The 21,150-nt window shown below is 36.3% G+C and overlaps 1 protein-coding gene across 1 annotated transcript in view; it reads right to left on the reverse strand.

The window, feature by feature from the left end:
• Window positions 1–8,846: 8,846 nt before the first annotated feature.
• The window catches only part of cnpy1 (canopy FGF signaling regulator 1), a 73,363-nt gene continuing 61,059 nt past the window's right edge, over window positions 8,847–21,150 (reverse strand). The window contains exons 3-5 of the mRNA XM_059971858.1: window positions 11,697–11,903; window positions 11,246–11,342; window positions 8,847–9,267 (exon numbers count right to left, since the gene is read on the reverse strand). Coding sequence (XP_059827841.1) covers window positions 9,224–9,267; window positions 11,246–11,342; window positions 11,697–11,903 — 348 coding nt within the window. The 3' untranslated portion in view covers window positions 8,847–9,223. The remainder of the gene's footprint in view (window positions 9,268–11,245; window positions 11,343–11,696; window positions 11,904–21,150) is intronic.

Genomic DNA, 21,150 nt, shown 5'->3' on the forward strand with positions numbered 1-21,150 from the left:
CAAAGATTTAACTAAAGTGCGAAAAAATACAATGCAATAATATAAATCAAAAATAAAGGGCCAGTGTATTGAGAAAGAGAGAGAGAAAAAAGATACCAGCATAGTTTTTAAAAGAAATGAAATTGTATGAAATATTATTCCGCAATATTCTGTGTATATAATTCAGGTAAGGTGTTGTAAAAAAACTGAAAAAATATTTCAATATATGATGAGATATTGTTTCTGGGATTTCAGAAGCTACTTTTTTTTTTGCCGTGGATATTGTTTGCTGGTCGCATTTTCTACCAGGCGTCGACTGGATGCTGCAGGCGCTCGGCGAACAGTCTAACGTGACATTTAAACCTACCCGCTGAAGTCCAAAGATTTTTCCTGCTGTTCTTTTACAGACAAAAAATGTTAAATTAAATAAATATCAAATGTTTGATTCTACTACAAGGCTTACAGATCTTTGATATGACTTTTCTTTAAAAGAAACAAAGAATGAAAGGCGGTGGTAAGGCAAGATACACTCAAGCGTCACATCAACTGGTCTAGATTATTAGTAGCGGAAATGTGAGCCTTACAATTTAAAAGATTTAACAGAGGCTCGGATAATTACGTTGTGAGGGATGGTCAAATTTTGTTATCTGTGTGAAAATGTATAAATTATTCTTTGGGCTTGATGAAAGGTTGTGAGGCGCGGTGAATGAAACTTTCACTGATGCGTTTGCTTTGGTGAGGTGTTGAGTTTTTTAAAACATTTGGAGTGTTGTGGAGTGGGGACGCTGCAAGCGTTCGACAAAACTTTGGAAACAAGCGGTCAAGTTAAATGAAACTATATTCATTCCTTTTTTCAAAAAAAAAGCGGAGTGTGTTGTTGTGGAGTGGGAGGGGGAGGGAAGGTGGTTGGGTTTTAAAAGTGTTCAGTCGACTGTCTTCCGCCTCTGGAGCGCCTTCCTGTGGCAGATGGAGAGGTGGGGGAAATGTCAAGTTCAACTCAGAACTTGATTCACAATGCAATCGACCAGAAAACACTTAAAGTGTTGTTGTAAACTGTTTTTTTTATTCTATAGCTATTTTATAATTTGAATCCTTGCTTCGTTGTTGACTGTGTTGTTTTTTAAAAAAATTAAACACACATTAAAGCATAAATAACACGAAAGGTGCCACTTACTTCGCAATTGTAGATAACCAACCGGAACGTGGAGAATAATTTTTCTCTCTCTCTTGTGTCCGGTTGCGAGTGCATTTGTACTCTCCGATTTAAAGGCACCATTTTAAAGACTGCACTGTAGAAACAGCAGCTCATTCCCCTTCGATCTCCAACCTAAAATTCGACGCAATCATAGCCTCGCGGAAATACAATTTCTGCGGCTTCGCCCCACGTGCTCTGTAGCCTCTTTCACACAAAAAAGTGCAACGTAATTTTTGCTGTAATTTTCAAGACCTATAGAGAGCGTCCTTTCTTTGTAAAAATATTATTGTCGTATTCCTTGCTATTTTTCAGATGAACTGAACCCGGTAAAAGTATACCCCAAGGCATTATTCTCTGATTTAAAAAAATGATTGTCAATAACCTAAAGTCGCGAAAGGAAAAATTAGGCATCCGAATACCTTTGCTAATCTCTTTTCACAAAATTATTCTAACGGTAACAATTATACAATGCATTGATATCTCTTACCTAAACAAGGGTACAATCGTACGTCGACTCTTGGAGAAAGTTTCTACTTTAACAAGTTAAATATAAATTAACTTTGCTTGTAACTGTTAATAAAGCCTCTATAGCATAAACTGATACTTTTGTAACCGCCACATCGCACCTAATTATTTAAGTTTAGTGAAATCACGTAGTAATTACACAAGGTGCTGCAATGCGTCTACATACTTTCTGTAGTTGATTTCCATGCAGCCGCTGTTAGTACACTACCGTCCGGGGAAAAAATCGTTTTGAAAATGATGACTAATAGCAAGTACCTAGACTGCGTAATACAGGAAGTGTTATCGGTGGATGTGTGGTTTCTTTTGGCCTGCGAAATGCAAAGCAAACAAATCATTTTGTATATATTCTTCCTAACTTATCCGTGCATCCATGACTTAAGATTTCATACAGTGGAAATGATACATAATTATACCTAATTTTCACCCATTCATATCTCAAATTTACAAACGTTCTGTTCCTAGTTAGGTGAAGTAAACAATTTCATACTTTAAAAGCTTGCCACTGAGGTCCAAAGAGGATAAAACTGAAGCACATTGACCCTATACAGTACTGGCAAAATTTGAATACCGAGGTCACACTTTGACGACAAGAGCAAGGGTTTAATGGCAGTTCAAGATATTATCAGTCCAATCGAAACTGGCTTTCTTTAGTCCATTTATCTTTACACCGTGATTGTAATGTACAGTGAAAACGACGTACAATTATGAATCATAGATCTTTTTTGATTTCTTATTGATAAGGTCTGGAACGTTATAATCGCATCTAATTTAATATATATCGTATATCATGTTAGTCTCGCGATAAAGGACAGGAGGAATGTATAACATTTTCTTATTAATTATATATCACATTTTACAAAAGGTCGACGTTGTGTGCAGCAGTATGTTACTCTTGCTCAATAGATGTTTACCGAAAGGATTTTTTTTTACAAAATTGCAGTTTGATGATTCATAAACGCCACGTAACATTTAAGGATTCGTTTTTATGGATAAAGTGACCAAAAATTCAGACTTCACAAACCAGTAACAGCATGAAAGGAAACTCTAAAATACTGACTTTGGCGCCATATTGTGTTACGGTGCAGGACGAGACAGACGTAAACATGTACATAAATGGAACCAAGAAGTTTTATTCACTACGACTCTATTTGTAAGCTGCATAACTTTCGAGAACGATTCAGCTTGGTGTTCTATTATAAAATAATAGAATTTTTGGCCGTTAACGCAGCTAAATACCCAGTTAAACAAATAATTTTAAAAACTTTCCTGTGGCAATAAGCTATGGGACTACTGACTTCTATGTTGGTTTCCCAGAACAAATGAAGCCATAATTTTGGAAAGATGAGGTGTGAGGAACTGGATTAAAACTACCCTAATTTTGATATTTTTTAATGTTAGCAAGTCGTCGGAAACCAGTCTAAAACAGAGTCTAATTTTCATTCCACCCAAAAGGTTGCAGTTAATCCAAGGAACACTGAGCACAGTTGGCTACAAGAATCAAAGACAGTGATCTGCATCAATAAGGACATTTGATGATAGTTAATTTTAAAAGGATCTTGGTGATAACAATCTGTACTCCGCGAACGTAAGGCAAACCGGTTACAAGGGAATTATATTTCAAGCTCAGGACATTAAGTAGTTACCAGGTACGTCGTGGTCGAAATTAACAGAGCGTTGCATTGGAATTATATTTGACTGGTTGTTGCTGACATTTTCTGCCATCAGTTCCAATATATCTCTATAATTCAAAATCATTTTGAGGATTTCATATTTTTTTCACTTTGGAAATAATGCGGGGAAGCAGCGGCTTCAGCACCTGTACACAGTGTACTAAAGTACACTGGAGATGCTGTGGTCATCCTCCAGCTTGTTTGTACGTGTTGATTTTTCCTCCAGCTTGATTCAGCACGTGTAGTTAGGCGAAGAAAATTCATAATGCTTCAGATAATTAAAATAAATTAATAACTGGGACCTGAAAGCGAAACTCATTGCATTCTGGGAAGTTAAAAAAAGGTCTCCAAAACATTTAATTCCCGCCACTATAAATTGTCAATTGTCAATCAAAACTACAAGCAAACTAAATAGAAAGGAATGTAAATTATGGGGTCATTCAACAGATTCATTGCTAATTTGTACTCGTGTAAACTACGAACTCTACAATTAATTGCCCTTTAAATCAGACAGAGTTTAATAAGTAAATGTAGTGATTATTTTGTGAGATTTTGTAAAATAACAATTATTCTGAATAGTAAGTGCACCCGAGATTTGGCTTAATATATTTAATATTCAGTGGAGGAAATTTAAGAGAAGTAAATATAATCGTAAATACAGGTGTGAGCAACTTATTTCTCGTTACCTTAATACACAAATCATTTTATTTGTCTGGTAACGCCAAACAGAAAGCTGATGGGTAGGCATTTCTCATCAACGCATTAAGTATAACGGCCCGGTAGCCAGTGACTAGTAGAGCATTAGGAAGCGTGCGCATTTAGCAAAATCCTACCTTGGTCACTGTTCAACAATTAAAACGTGCAGTAACTGATATGCATGAGATTAATGGGAAAATAAGATCTGGCCTAAAAGTTTAAGAGGACGAAGGGGCAATAATTGCCAACTGGGTTATATATTGATGCCAGTTCAGCCCTTAATCGGTCTTAATGCAAATAAGATTTTTTAAAAAAACTTGATAATAAATCTTCGAGCGGCAGACTATATTAAAATAATATTTTGTTGCGGTTTTCGAAACTTTCTCGATGAGTTGGCAGATAATGATCTAATTGTCCAATGGGCTTGCCGTTCATAAAATTAATTTTTCCTCAAGTATTGCCTGGTATTTAAGTAGGGAATAAAATTGAACAAAGACAATTAGCAAAGGATGATAGAAGTTAGAAAGGAAAGTTTTTAAATTAGTCACAGAAAGGAAAATAAAAGGTGAAAGTACTTCTGTCATAGGGGTTTAAAAGGTGTGAATTGAAAGAGACGCTGAAGCGCCCAAGAATTTCGTACTCTTGGGTATTATAGAGATTTTGAAAACATTTCAGGAATGAAAATTAAAGGAGGTTTCCCATTCACGGAATGTCGTTGTTAACAAAATAAAATGTTGCTTCACACTCTGGTTCATGCTCACAGTTCTCATTGCTGTTAAACCGGAATATTTCGGCGAGTTTAATCCAATGAATTTTGACTGTGGGTTTGAGCATTAATTGAGATCAGTTATTATAACGCATTGCAAATAAAAATATAAAATACACATATCGTACAACACACCGCAAAGATTCATTTCCGGCAGATAGAAGACTAGTGATAATTGGGTTTTGAAAGAATTTGTTAATTGGAACCAATAGAAGTTTGATCCCAGTAAAGTGTGTGAATGATTTAAAATCATGGTCCTCCCTTGCCAACAGAATTTCATCTTTAAATCCCCCTAACCAGATACTCCGGTATATCAGCCAATTAATTTATTTTGGAAATGATACTTGGAAAAAGCCAAGATGCTGGCAAATCAAGTTATTAAAGAACAGATGGCTTGAATAAAGTGCTTTTTTGGGTTACTCTCAAATATGTTGCTTTGTGTGCGGGGGAAAAACGCAGCGGATCAGATCGCGGTTTTCCGAATGATGCTGAAAGTTTTTTTTCCCGAGGAGATGAAAAACGTCTCTTCGAGATTGCAAACTTCATGTTTATCATTTATATTTAACGTTTAAACAATCTATATTAGGAAATCGAATTTTGTAGCCTTCAAAGAACTTTTTAATATTTTATCTTTTACCATTTCAAACTTCCCAGCAAATGTAATAACTTTCTGAAGTGGATGGTTTCAGTTCAGGATATTTAAAAAAATAATTCACGCGGTCGTGAAGCATTTTTGATGCAATTAATTATATTCAAACAAATGCCAAATTTACTGGAACGTTTTGGCTAATAACTTTTAACATCTGTCAGGCTTGTTTTGATTGAAACAGGAAACTGTTTAGCTGAATTTTCTACTTACAAAGTAGCTACAACGTAAATAACAGCTTTTTCTTTCTTTTTTTAAATCTTAGTACCTTTGTTTCGTCTCTGAATGTCATTAAGTTCCATTTGTTTCTACCTGTCTCTGCTAAATATAGAGACTGGGAAACGTTACTGAAAACGTCGGACAAAAGGAGCTGTCAGGCCTGAGCATTTCCCAGCATTGACCTGGTATCAAATGCTAAAGAAGTAATCTGCATTTCTATTCTTGCTTAGCTTGTATGTGGAAGTAACGCCCAATGGTCACTGCCTTGATGAGCCTGGTCCTGTACAAGTGGGGAGCAACTGTGTAGCCTCTCAGACACCGTGAATAGAGTCTGCGGCCAGGAGACCGGGGTGAAGGTCAAAGCTTCTGCCACAACTGCAGGTGGTTCATTTCCTCTCTGTCCCAAATCATCTGCTCCTCTGAATAAAATTCACAAACTTTCAGAACACCTCGTCAAACTGTCGAGATGACACTCTCCCATCAAAACCCGTTTTAACCAATCAAAACCTGCGACGTTGAGCTAAAAAGGATTATCCCCCCAGTGACTTTACAATTAAGTATTGCAAATGGCGGGTGGGTAGAAAATGTATCGGGGGAGAAATAAAGGTCCAACTTAAATATTTTAGTCAAGCACGATACACTACAGAGTGCAATGTTATGATTTAATGCACTATGTAGAAATGTGTCTTGGGGTGGGGAAACAAAAAGAGAAAATAAGTAGATGAAAATTACTTTTTTTTGGGGGCCGACTAGCTGTCTTCAACACAAAAGCGATCCCCTCCCCCCACAGTTATTTCACCCATACTTTTTAATGCTTCCTTGTCCAACTTGAATATGCAATGAAGCGCCAGCCTTTTGTGGCGGAAATATAATTAAACTGGTGAAAGATGTAAAAGTGAAGAATAGGGATGACATCAGGCCGATTTCACACTTGGCACTCGGATGGCCAGGACCAAGCCAGGCTCTTGCCATGCAACACAGATCAAAGGGAACTGCCACCACCAAAAAGGGGAAGGGGGATTTAAGTATGCTAATCCCCAGGACAAATATATTTTAATCTTGTTAGAATACAAGTTAATGCTGCAGCTCAGAGGCTGAACTTTGTCAGACTGTAGAGAACCACTTTGCTGCAGTTCTGATTGAGGTGGACCTCCTGGTTCAATGATATTGAATTTAAGTAATTTTACAAAATGCTCCTTCATACAGACCAGGCTAGTCTAAAGAAAGATACTCCCTCCCTTCCACCCAAAGCCTTAGCAGCTGTGTCACTGACCTTGCTAAGCTCCCCTACCAAGGCGAATACGAGCGGGAGGAAATGAGCATTTATCTGTCCGGTTTGTAGATGGCAAACTAAATCCATTCCACTAATTTTACATCAGGCAGAACATTGATCTCGCTCATTGGTACAATTGTTAATGACAGTTTGTGTTGTAGTTATAGAAATATAGTCCACAACAATAGACTCAAAAAGTCAAGTAGCTTAAAAGTACACCGTGGCATTGGAGAGGTCGGTTCATGGAAGACGCAGATGAAAAATTAATTGTAAATATAAATCACTACCAAGTGAACCAAATTGTAATACCCATGTCTAAATATTCTTGAAGCTAAAGCAGAAGCCTTGTTAAATGCAAGATTCTATTTTTCTGCAGTCGACCAATAAAACTTGTAAGCGATTATCCATTAAAAGACGCTGGTATGAACGTAACACGGGGTGAGCATAGGTGCTCATCCCTTTGGGGTGGATGGAACTCAAGTCATACTATTAATTCCTCCTCACTGTTCAAATTCCACTAATAATTCGCGAAAGCAATTGCTCTTCGAGATCGGTCAGTATAAATGCAATCCAATCATTGGTAAAAGTTTGTTTAAAACTGGTACATCAAATTCGGAATTATTATAAAGTTAATCGAGGACATTGCTTGTCTTTATAAGTTTTAAACAAAAATACAAACCTACGATAGTAAATATTTATTTAAAAAGGAACGCCATTAGCTGCATCTCCACAAGTGTACCCTTCTCAGCAGGACTCTGCATTGAATTACAATTATATGCTCCTGCTTAAAAGGAAACACACTATAGGACCTTTACACAATTAATGAGTCCGTGCACAATTTGAAATGTAAACATGGTAAGCTGACAAAGAGTTAATACTTTGCTGCAGATCATCAGAAGAGAGAAAAATCATTTCAAAGTATTCACTAAATGAACATTCTCGGGTCGGTAGCCGAAACGAGCTAACAACCAGAGCGTTTCAGATTTTCCTCTGGTGTTTTCAAACTTAAAGTTCCTCTTTATACTGGTCATTCTGTAGGACTTTGACCTCATGACCACAGATTATGTGTCAATTTCAGCATCATAAAGAAACAATTATTGAGCCAACAGCAGAGGTTCCAGGTTAAGGAATCTTTGGCTTCACTAAACGATAATGAAGTTTGCTTGTAGCGTTACTTAAAAAGTCGTCGAATTTGAAGCATTAAAACATTTGCCGACGCTTGCCCATTGTCCTCCTTTTATCATAATCAACTGGGCAGTATACTTAGAAAGTACAACGGCTATGTCACAGAAGAACTGGGCATAATTGATAACCTGTTGTTGGGAAAGTTATCAAATCATACAATGCTTCGTCCTTATCGTTACCACATAAATTAAGAGAGCATTTAAAATGCTTATAGCCCAGAAATTAAAAATGTGCGAACCGTTATTTATATAAAAATGACAATGTTGGAACGATGTCCTTGCATTGTCCTTACCAAGCAAATCGTCTGTTAAAATGATTTTCTGCAGAGTCTATTGGAACCATTATGCGAACTTTTTGCGGGGGGAGGATGGTATGGGGCGGGTGGAAAAGGGCATTTTCCCCCATCAATCTGTTTTAGAAGAGAAAATAGTATACACGGATAAACAGGTACAATTTCTTTTTAAACATAGTACAGATAATAGTTCATTATTAGTCATAGAAATGGGATTTCTACTGTTATGCAGAGATAAAAGAAACAACTTCTACATTCTGTGCTAACCATTTTTATAGAATTCTTCAATTTTCAAAAGGGCAATTAAACAACTTGGGAAGTTTAAATTTAAATAGGGTAGTCCACAGGAATAAAAGCCAATTCACAAAAAGAACTAGCAGAAATGACAAATCCACAAATTTTGAATAAAATCTTTATTTGCAAGAACTGAAACATTAGCTTGAACATAAGCTTTAGAAAGAATCAAAACACACCATTTGAAAATTAAAGGAGCATTTTCGTAGTTCCAGTACTGCTAAAAAATCTTCCTGAAAATGGGCATTAATACAAATGACTTATAAAGCTCCTTTAATAAATTTTAGATAATCCAGATAGACTTTAATAAATCAGGAATTATCAAAAGATAGTCATAATGAAAATATCCAAATCTGTGGTTGAGTGGTTCTTGGACAGAAGATATGAGCAAAGATTAAATACAGCAGTTCTGGTCCAGTGTAAATTGCCAGTTGTTGATGCAGACATTAAGAACTCTTCCATTCCAGCTTGAAGTATCTTCTTTTATAGTTCAGGGTGGTGAGTTTGTACAGATGGTTTGCAAAATTCTGGTGAGTGAGGTAGGAGGGAAAAATAAATACATTTTATTAAAGGATAGCTCAAACTGTATGAATATTTTAATAGCTAGTAATATCTTTAATATCTACTCAGCACAAAATCCATTTGAAAAAATGTTTAAATTACTACAAAACAATACAATTTAAAAGAAAACATTCCTTACTATTGCAAAATGAAAGCAAATTACAAAAATACAAATTCAACAATAATTATGTGACTCTATATTCTGGACTTTGGAACAGAACTGTAGGATTTTAAAAAAACCCAGCTTTGTTATATTGAAGGTGAAGACATTTCTAAAGTTATCTTTTCTATTGTTTGAACAGCTAAAACCTGGAGAATCGTTATCAAAGTAAATTTAGTAATAAAGGAATCAATTCATATAAATAGTTGCACAGAGTGGCAAAACTCTAAGGATGGTACAATCATTCCAAAATTTATCATTTTTATATCCCGTAGGAAATAATTTTAGATTTAAGTATTATTTTGAAGTAAACTGTCCTCTCTAGCCAGTCACAATTTAAAAAGGGATTTCAAACTATCTCTGGCTCTCAAAACCAGTTAAGTTAAATTTAGAATATTACCATCTTTTTTTGCAGAGAAAAAGACAATTGAAAATTAGGAAGTATGGCAAAACACTTTCCATTTTTATAGTTACTGGAGCATCTTTTATTATTATACATATTATTTTAGGCATTTTAAGTTATACTTTATTTTTAAAAGTTGCTAATTTTCCCAGAACTGTGGCGTTAGATTCTTTCAGGAAGATGTGTATAAAATAGTAGAGGTCTACCTGGTAAAGCACCATGCTCTGCTATGCCTGTAAGCAAGCTTAGTAAATGTACAACAGGCACTAAATATCGGTTTATCATAATAGAAAAGTACCTAAATCTTGAACTAACTCACAGGGTTATACTAGAGTCTTGTAAATTTTGAATATCCAGTACTGAAGATATCATACGATGATAATCAAGATTTAAGGTTTCTTACGTTAGTGACAATGTAAAACTAACACTCAGAAACAATGAAAATTCAAGTTTTGATATTCTGAACTAGGTGAAGTTATTTTTCATCTTCAATTCTATTTGGGTCTCATTTTTATGTCTACAGTATCAAAAACAATTATATATTTAATTTTAAAAAACTGAGCCAGAAACCCCAAGATTAAAATATAATAGTATTCCAAGATATTTTGCAGGAGTATCAAATTCTCTCTAGCTACATCTCTTTGATATTTTTGTTTATTATAATGTCAGGTGTGGGTCACCAGTCAAAATTGCATGGTAAAATACACAAAAGTTGTAAATTACTTTTTAAAAAAAGAAATAAAGATTTCCTAACATGGTTCCACCAACATTTTGAAATAAAACATTAACAGCGGTGACACACGAGAGAAACATCTTCAAGAACCAGCTTTTGGGTCACAGGCAGACCATTACACATCAAGTAAAACATTGTTGAAATTAAGGTTTGCAGCCTGTAATATTATGATAGATCACCTTTTCATTATCAACATTACAAATGAAAAAAGCATTAGTTATTAAAGATGGACTTTAATCAAAAGAAAATTGAGATTTTAGCCACTCATTCCCTAAAGAATCTCATTTCAGCTAAGGGGATTTTGAGCAAGCAGCTTTTCTGAATACTAATGACAACCAGTTACTAATAGTAAGATATACTTTGCACAATTCTGTATTAATGTACAAACAAACTATATACATTAAAAGAAAATCAAGTTCTAGGCAGCATGCTGGAAAGAAAGGTTGATAAATTTGAACAGCTACAAACAACAGTAATCAGGCCAAATTTTAATTTGCCTACTGGAAACTTAATAGAAAAAAAGCCTGCATTTGCAAGTAACAAGCCAAGTCACTTTCTATGGATTGAAGAGATGTTCTTCCACAGAACATCAAAGCAACATAGTAACATGAAATGTAAGAAACTAGACATTAAAATCGGACACAATACCTGATTTTTCACTGCATAGCTTGTCAGCCACATGGTCTGCCTCATGGGTGAATAAGGAAATTATTTCATCTTCATATTCTTCCACTATATTTTCACACTGCGAGATCAGAGTTAAATTGGAGTGCATTACAATGCAAAACACAGTCAAAATGAATCTTCATCACTGCTAGGCATGCATAGCTCTAGATGCTTCTTTGTTACCCTACCACTTTCTGTTTTCTCTTTCACCAGCTTGGCAAAACCACTTGAGTAGTTCTACAGCAAAAGAACCAAAGCCTGAAACTACCAAGAAATTATGGCCAGCTAATTATCATTCTATTAAAATATTTTTTCTGCTTAATTTTGATGATTTCCAAAACATTTTTAGCATAATTCTTATCATCAATTTCACAAGCTTAAGTTCTAGTGCCCTCTGCTGTAATAGCCATCTGAACACATTTAAAAACCTTACCACAAACTTTAGTGATTTTGAATTTTCAGGATCAAATTTGAAATTCTTGAAATCTACAGAACCCATTTTCTCAGAATCTCTTGGAGCAAATCTCATGTAAGTCCTCTTCTGGGTGTCAGGATCCACATATAGTGCATAATCATCCATGTTTGAACAAATATTTTCAAAAAGTTCAAGTAGATGGATCTCAGATCTTGCATATGGTATCTGCAGGAAATGAGCAATGTGAACATTATATTATACATTCCTTAAGATTAAACTAATTCAAGAGCTCAAATTGATAATTTGTGACTGCAGTTTAGATTGTAGTTTAGTAAATGCATAATCCTTGCTCCTTTGAAAACAACAAATTTGACAAAAGCAGATGGAAAGAAAACACCTCATTTTAGTAAATTAAATTTAGTGGACTATATCCAGTTTGTTCACATGACTGTTTAGTTCAGACATTGTTCAGCAGCTGCTTAATCCTTCTTCAGGATTCAGAGGGAAAGCAAGGCCTACGAAGTAACATCACTCAAGACTACAGTCTCAGTTTTCATTTCCTGGAGTTAAAGCTGCTGAATTGTCTCTCATCTTCTCTCCCCTCACCAAATTCAAGAAAAAAAACCAGACAACACCTATATGCCTAGAATGAATTGCTACAAAGAGCAAACCAGAGGTCAAAACAGTCCTTTCCTTGGTAACTGGGCAAAAAGTTTTAACTGTCTAGACAGGTCAAGGTGCAAAATGTGCCCCGTTGCTATCTCCGGAAGAGTTTCTATTGAAGCCAAGTACAGGGTAAACAGGAGAGATACATCCATAGGCCTTTGCAAGTCCCTCCCTCCACCCTCTACTGATCAAAGTAGGAAGTTTGCATGACAACCACAGTCAAAGGGCTGAATTGCTGATGAACTCGATTTCAGCAATGTAGATATGGCCAGATTCCATTGTCTCCATTCAGACACAGTATGGCCCCTTCCGGTCCCAGTGATTACATTATGGATGCATTTTCACATAAGCAGTTCATTCGCACAAAAGGTTTCTCCTTGCTTCATTGCCATCTGATCACAAAGCAAATACATCAGCGCTTAAAGTATTTTACTTACTACACTACCAGCTCAGATATTTTCCCCATTATACCCAATTGATAAAAAGTTCAGAAGAATTAAGCAAACTATCTTCAATAAACTTTTTTGACAAAATCTTCAAAGTTATATAGGTAATTGGTAAGACTGTAGAAAAACAATATATTCACACTTGCCACAGTTACTGGCATTGTGGACAAAATCTAATTTTCTAGTGACTAGCTAAGAAATCTATAGAACTCAGCACCAACCACATAGTTGGAAGGAGCAAAAAATAAAAGCTTTTCGTTAAAACTGCTGCACGACCTCAGATGAATCATTTTCATAAAAAGCATTTCTTAGTGAGTCGGGGGGGGGGGGGGGGAGAAAAACACACATTGCCCTCTGCCAGTAGAAAAGATGTCTGAGATACCGCCCTGCAAATTGTGTTGCCATTGAAATAAGAATGAAGAGATTGCCATCATCAAAATGTGATGGAAGAGAGTCACAATCAATTTTCCCTGTCTGCTTTGGACAAAAGTTTCTTATCTTACTGAAAAAATAAGACATGCTCTGCAAAGAGGTGATAAAGATGAAGCACTTTTGATTTTCAAATGATGGGGCAACATAAGCATAGATTCCCACCTTCAGGACAATAAAAGCTTACATACATATGTACTTTTCTCGTAAATAAAGATAACCAAGTGCTATTGAAAATGCACACCTGCACAATTTAATGAAAAAATTTTACCCTAAATATGATGTAAAAAAAACACAGCCTACTTATAACATTATACTAGAAATCTACAATTTGACAGGACACACTGAAAAGAGAATTTAATATGCATACCAACCATTCACTTAAAAGTTATTTGAAATTGCTATTTTATTTCAATGAATATAACTTGGAAAATAACAATTTTTAAAAAATGCATTGTCACAGTTACAGTAATAAAATTAATTGTTTTTTATAAACTATCACAAAATTTATGTTATAAACAGAAATAATCAATTTGAGATGACACACAAAGACACATAGAGAGATATCTGAAGATTTTAATCCAAATGAGGGCTTGGGGAAAAAAAACATACAATTAAAGCAGCTTTATCTGTAGTAAAAGGCTGAAATTCTAAATAATAATTGTAAATCTATGCTATGATTTCTGATGAATATAAGAGCTTTAAAGGACTACAGGGAAAAAAAACTAATGAAATTAAAGTATTTCAAGCATTTTCTGATTCTTTTTATATTAAAAGTAAACTTAAGTTCCACGCACATTTCTTCCAAAATTGCTGTATTTTTACAAGGAGAAAGTTTGAGTTAAAACTTACTGTTGCTCAATTAAAAGAACAAGCTGATAAGGTTTTGATAAACTTAAGACTACATTTGAAACAAACTTTTGAGAAATTAGAGTGTAACTGCATTAATTACTATTGAAAATCTGAAGTGTGAAAATTGGATGGAAGAGGAACTAAAGCTGTTTACGCCAGAAAACAAATCTCATCAACGCTTTGAAATTCGAGCCCAGTGAGGTCCAAACAAATCAAAAACATATTGCTCATGGCTTACAGAGTAACTGTCAGATGTCAGTCTTAAGCCTCGAGCCACCTTTTAATGAAACCCCTCAAGTCATATTTTTTTTAAAACTGAAGGTGAACAATAAAATTCCATAGAGTATTCTTGACAATTATTCAGCAAGTAAGTTTTAATATTGGCCACAAAGGATCATGGGAACAGCATTCTGTAACTTAGCCAAACAGAGAGACCACTGCTGTACCAAAGTATTAATATGCAACCAAAATGAAAATTCACCCTAAAACTTAATACAAAGACTGATAAAAGAAGTCTTTAAAATTCCAAAGATTTCACAATCCTTCTGTAGGAAACTATGTTAGTAAGAAAAAAAGTAAAAATGAGCCTATGCAGTAAATTAGATAATTATATAAACCAAAGAAAAATGTTCACAAAGGACAATTTAATTTGGAACCAAGGATCTATGAGGGATAGTTTAAATATTCAGGTATACTCCATTTTACCAAACTCCACCAAAGAGATATATTATAGAATTACGTCCTTCACAGAGTAGTTTCTATAAAGTTTCTATGAGTTACACAAAAAAAACCCACCAGGTGTCCTGGGAATTTTCCAAAACTATTGCAATTATACCATTTTGCACTGAAGTATATAGAATTTCCTTATAGCAATGGAGAAACACCACATAGTTAAGTCAATTTGTGTATTTAAAGCAGTTTGCAAGGACAGCTCTATAATACCAAGTCTAGACAATTAAGAAGAGTTTGTATATATTAAAGGATTCTGCCACAGAGCACACATCATTTCTTGCCATACAGGAATGACCCACTTCCAGGCCAAGGTTATGCAGTCCTAAAATTAATAACACCACAAAATCACAATTCCTTCTGTATGCCTTCTTTTAGCTGCCCTTATCCCTCTGCATTTTCCCCCACATTGTTGTGGAGAAAGCATTTTTCTTGCTGAGTCTATTGCATGAATTAGGAATCCATTTACTGCCCTCAGACAAGTACACAATGACAATTAACCTTAGTTTGAGTTCAATAATAACCATGTTACAATTGTTTTCTCAATGCACTCATCCGGCAAGACAATGCAAATCACTGTAATGCATCCAGCTACTGAGGACAATTTACAGGATCTTTCTGGCCAAGATTGAGTTTGTATTTGAACAGAAAGCAGTCAGATTCTTGAAAATAAAAAAGGAACTTGATTGTACTTGATTTCAAGTAATGTAAAAAAATGTAGCATGATCCTAAGGAGTGAATCCTTTCACCTCCACCCACGGAATGAAGGACATTATACTTCATGGCTACATAGTCTTCCTCACTAAATTAACAACTTTGTTGTGTATGAAATGCAATGGATATCTGATAGGGTTGGAAATTACAAAAAAAAAGCAACAAGATGAAGAAGAATGCTCATTGGAAGTGAAGTTTATGATTTTCAGTCCTTAGCACTCAACAGGCCAGGCAGCATCTATGGAGATGAATAAACAGTCTATTTCAGACCAATACCCGACAGCAGGACTTCTTCAGTAGAGCGAGATATAATTAGGACACAAGAGATTCTGTAATTGGCTATACACAAGTTAGAACTTGGCAAATGGAGTTTTTTTTTACAGTGAAATGAGAGATCAAGCATCTCAAGAGAAATCAAAAGACAGATCATCTAAATAGAGATACAAATTGTGGAAAATGTTAGGATATAGGTGCTCTGGTGCATCAGTTATAAAAATTAACAGACAAGCCCAACAGGTATCTTAACCTTTATTGCAAAGAAATTTGAGCTGAAAATAGGGAGCTTTTATTATAGTTGCATGTGTTGTTGAGGCTACACTTGAAATATGGTGCATTTTTGGTTTCCTTGTCTAAAAACAGGTAACATTGGAGGCAGCCTAAAGAATTAAGGGCCATGGGGACTGGCATAGGAGTTGATTTCAATATAGATCAGTTATAATCATAAGACCATAAGACATAGGAGCAGAATGAGGCCCATCGAATCTGCTCCGCCATTCAACCATAGCTGATCCTATTTTCCCTTCCTCAGCTCCACTTCCCAGCCTTTTCTCCATAACCTTTGATGCCATGTCCAGTAAAGAACCTATCAAGTTCTGCCTTAAATATGCCCAATGACCTAGCCTTGACAGCTGCCTGTGGTAATAAATTCCACAAATTCACCTCCCTTTGGCTAAAGAAATTTCTCCACCTCTCTTAAAAGGATGTCCCCCGAGGACCTCTTGTCCTAGACTCCCCTGCCATGGGAAACATCCTTTCCACATCTACTCTGTCTGGGTCTTTCAACATTGGAAAGGTTTCAGTGAAATCCTCCTAAATTCCAGTGAGTACAGACCCAGAGCTATCAACTGCTCCTCGTATGATAACCCTTTCATTCCTGGAATCATCCTTGTGAATCACCTCTGATCCCTCTCCAATGTCAGCACAGCTTTTCCTAGATGAGGAGTCCAAAATACTCAAGGTGAGGCCTCACCAGAGCCTTATAAAGTCACAGTATCACATCCCTGCTCTTGCATTCTAGTCCTCTTGAAAATGATGTGAGCATTGCATTTGCCTTCCTCACCATTGACTATCTGCAAGTTAACCTTTAGTTTGTTCTGCACAAGACCTCCCAAGTCCCTTTGCATCTCAGATCTTTGGATTTTCAACAATCTTGAAAATAGGCTGCACATTTACTTCTACTACCAAAGTGCACGACCATGCATTTTCCAACACACTTTCATTTGTCATTCTTTTGCCTTTTCTCCTAATCTGTCTAAGTCCTTCGGCAGCCTACCCATTTCCTCAACACTACTACCTGCCCCTCCACCAATCCTCGTATCACCTGCAAACTTGGCAACAAAGCCAAGTACTTCATCATCTAAATCATTGATATACAGCATAAAATGAAGCAGACAAACTCCGACCCCTGCAGAACACCACTAGTCACTGGCAGCCAACCAGAAAAGGATCCTTTTATTCCTACTCGCTGCCTCCTACCAATCAGCCAATGCTCTCACCATGCCAGTAATGTTCCTGTAATAGCATGGGCTCTTAACATGGTGAGCATATACAACATCCACCGCATCCCCTTTATCCAACCTACTTGGAATCTCCTCATTGAATTCCAACAGGTTCGTCAAGCAAGATTTTCCCTTAGGAAACCATGCTAATTTTGTCTCATCTTGTCCTGTGTCACCAATTACTCCACAATCTCAGCCACTGATGTCAGGCTAACTGGTCTATAAATTCCTTGCTGCTGCTTTCCTCCTTTCTTAAAGAGTGGAGCGATGGGGCAGGTTCGAGGGGCCTGCTGGCCTTTTCATGCTGCTGTATTCCTGGGTGTAGCACCATTTATCCTCAACAATTTCCAAAATGTCCAGGACAACATATTCCATTTAATTAGCACCTCAAATATTTATTCATTCCAGCAAAGGCACGCAGAGGAGTTTGCAGTGTACATCAACAACAAAGTGCACTACATTATTTTCTGCTGATAGAGTTTGAGTTGGTGAAGGGCTAACTCAAAGAAAAGAACAGCAAGTACATGGGAACACCACAGTAATGTACACATTTTCAAGTCCTTCTTCAATACAATCCATATTCTAGAACTTTCTAATAGCAATTAAGAAGAATTTTCTTTAGAGCAGCAATAGTTCAAGGAGGAGGCATCATCTTCAAAGTTAATTAAGGATGAGCAATTAAGACTGGACTTTACAGTGGAAAATAAAAAGAACACTTTAGGATGCACATGACAAATCTTTGAAGGTTGCAGGCCAAATTAATAATGCTTTTAATGAAAGTATATTTACTTCACTTTCTAAGTAGGAATAAAGAATCAATCACTTCCTTGCTTTTGCATTCAAAGACACTGCAGCTGCTTGGAAATCTGAATTAAAAGCAAAAAATGTAAATACTCAGGTCATGCAGCATCAATACACCAAGAGAACAGGTTACTGGAAATCACTGGGGGTATTGAGTTTTACGACAATGCTCAGAGCCAGCATAAACTTAAAATGCAGCTGCTCCATGTGTATTGGGGAAGATTGTCAATACCCAAGGAGACAGTACAGAAGAAGTTTTAGCAGGACAGGTTCAGGGATAAGCTTCATTAGTTATGACTAGAGATTGAACTGTACATATTCATTCAGCAAATCAAGGGTAGATCTAACAAAACTATACAATCTAATAAAAAAAAAGAAAATTCTGTCTTGCCTATGGTGAGATCCAAGTTAGAGGTAAAAGAAAAGAATAAGCTGCACAAAAATGTGTTCCTGACAGCAATTTGAAATAAAAAGACCAATTTGGAAAGGATGTATACAAATCCAAAAAATACAGCGTTTAGGGTTGGTGAGCTGTACGCATCAATACATTCTCTGCATGTCTAATGTAGTGATTATAAAAAGGTTCAAACAATTAAAAAAGGACAAGACTTAACTGTTAATTCTCATAGTTAAAAAAGGTATTTAGAAAAGACTAGGAAGGAAAAGTAGACAAAGTAATGAGAGACAAACAGACAAAATATGCCTCGAGGGACCAAGGGCAGAGTCTTACTATTCGGAGATAAACAAAATAAAAGTGTTGCCACACTACTGCCTATGATAACCAAGTTGCCAAAAAGAGGGAGATGGATTAACTAAGAAAGCGGGAAGTTAAAAAGATGTGCATGAACTTTAGTGACATTGGGAGACTACAATTACCCTTAGACTGATTGGGATAATTGCAAAATCAGAGCAAAAGAATAAGAATTTCTGAAAAGCATTCAGAATTGCTTCAACCAGTAGCTTTCTATTCTACTAAGTACAGTGGATTCTGGTTAATATGGCTATAGGTTAATCAGGGTAGCCACATATTTGGGACAACCATTAAAGAACAAAAGAAAAGCGAGAAAATAACCAGGATACTCTTCATTTGGGACTTTCTGGCGCTTAATTGGGACAGGAGAACGTTGCTAACAGTTTCTAACTAGCATCAGTCATGTGTACTTGTGTAGCTGATACACCACACAATGCTCAGAGCAAACAGCTTTTAAAATAGCATCAGTTGCAAGTGTTTGTATTCAAAAAGCAGTATTTTGTCACTGATAGTTAGCAAGAAATAGCAGTAAGACAATTCATAACTGTTTTGCTCACTGCAATTTCAATTATTTAGGCTTAGAGGTACCAGAAACAGAAGGGAGTGAAAATGAAACAATACCACTACTTTAACAAGTTGGGAACTACAAAGAATTTGAAGATTTTGAGAACCATTTTAAATGTTACAACGAAAATGAAGATTTGGAGGATGCAATCATTGAAAGCATTGCATGACAGCAATCCATCCATTATTTGCACTTTAATTTATTTAGAGATACAGCATGGAACAGGCCCTTCCAACCCTTCAAGCTGCATTGATCAGAAACCCCCCCCACCACCACCCAATTTAACCCTAGCCTAATCACGAAGCTAAATACATAATTTCTTAGTCAGTTAAACAGTAGTTTGTCTTTTTTAAAAAATAGACCTTAATAAATTTCATGAAACTTCCACTAATTAGGGCAGCCACTTAATTGGGCCAAATGTACTTGAAAAACTTGGCAGTTTTGGTTCCCTTGCCTAAAGATAGTGAGACAACATTGGAGGCAGCTCAAAGAATCGAGGGCCAGAATCCACTGTATTAGGAATCATAAGGACAGTCATTGCCTATAGACACATGGCTAGAATACAGTGTATTAGTCTTCATCTTCACAGTCCTCTGGGAGAATTTCAATGTAAAGTCGTTCAATTTGGTGCACATAATGTCAAAATCTCAAAATATGTCACAGAATATGTATAATGAATAGAGTGAAATGTTGGTAAAGAGGTGACAAAGAAGGCTGGCTATACTTGATCACCTGGTACAGAAGGCTGCAGCCTAATTGCCAAGAGCAGCAAGATTGAAGGAGGGTTTGAAATTATCTTGCAAAGCTTAGTTCAAAATAGGGAACAAGTTCAAACCAAACCACAGATCAGTCAAGTTAGCATCCATAGAGAAGCTTTTAGAAATCATAATCAGTGAAAGAAATGATCAGGTGCTAAATTTGAGCTAACATAGAATCAGCACTGATTTGTTAGAGGCAAGTTGTGCTTAACTGACCTGACTGAATATTTTGATAAATATAACAGATGGTTGATGAAGAGAATAAAGCAAACAGTTCATATGGAATTTTTAAAAAATACATTTGACAAGGATGTACAAAAGACAATCACTGGTAATGGAAAGTAAAATAAAAACAGAAAATACATCTTCAGGATCATCAACTTGAAATGTTAACTCCATTTCTCTTTCTACATACATTGCCTTACCTACTGAGTGTTTCTAATATTCTGTTTCAATTGTGAACAGCTGGAAGCTACAACCTACCAACCCAAAATGATCCATTTATTCTGCTCACACACAAAATGCTGGTGGAACACAGCAGGACAGGCAGCATCTATAAGGAGAAGCACTGTCAACGTTTCGGGCCGAGACCCTTCGTCAGGACTAAGGAGAAAGGAGAGATACTAAGATTTGAAAGTAGTGGGGGGGGAAGGGGAAATGCGAAATGATAGGAGAAGAACGGAGGGGGTGGGATGAAGCTAAGAGCTGGAAAGGTGATTGGCGAAAGTGATACAGAGCTGGAAAAGGGAAAGGATCATGGGACAGGAGGCCTCGGAAGAAAGAAAGGGGGAGGGGGAGCACCAGAGGGAGATGGAGAACAGGCAGGGTGATGGGCAGAGAGAGAGAAAAAAAACAACTAAATATGTCAGGGATGGGGTAAGAAGGGGAAGAGGGGCATTAACAGAAGTTAGAGAAGTCAATGTTCATGCCATCAGGTTGGAGGCTACCCAGCCAGTATAGAAGATGTTGTTCCTTCAACCTGA

The sequence above is a fragment of the Hypanus sabinus genome, chromosome 6, assembly GCF_030144855.1.
Source record: "Hypanus sabinus isolate sHypSab1 chromosome 6, sHypSab1.hap1, whole genome shotgun sequence".
Classification (NCBI taxonomy): Eukaryota; Metazoa; Chordata; class Chondrichthyes; order Myliobatiformes; family Dasyatidae; genus Hypanus; species Hypanus sabinus.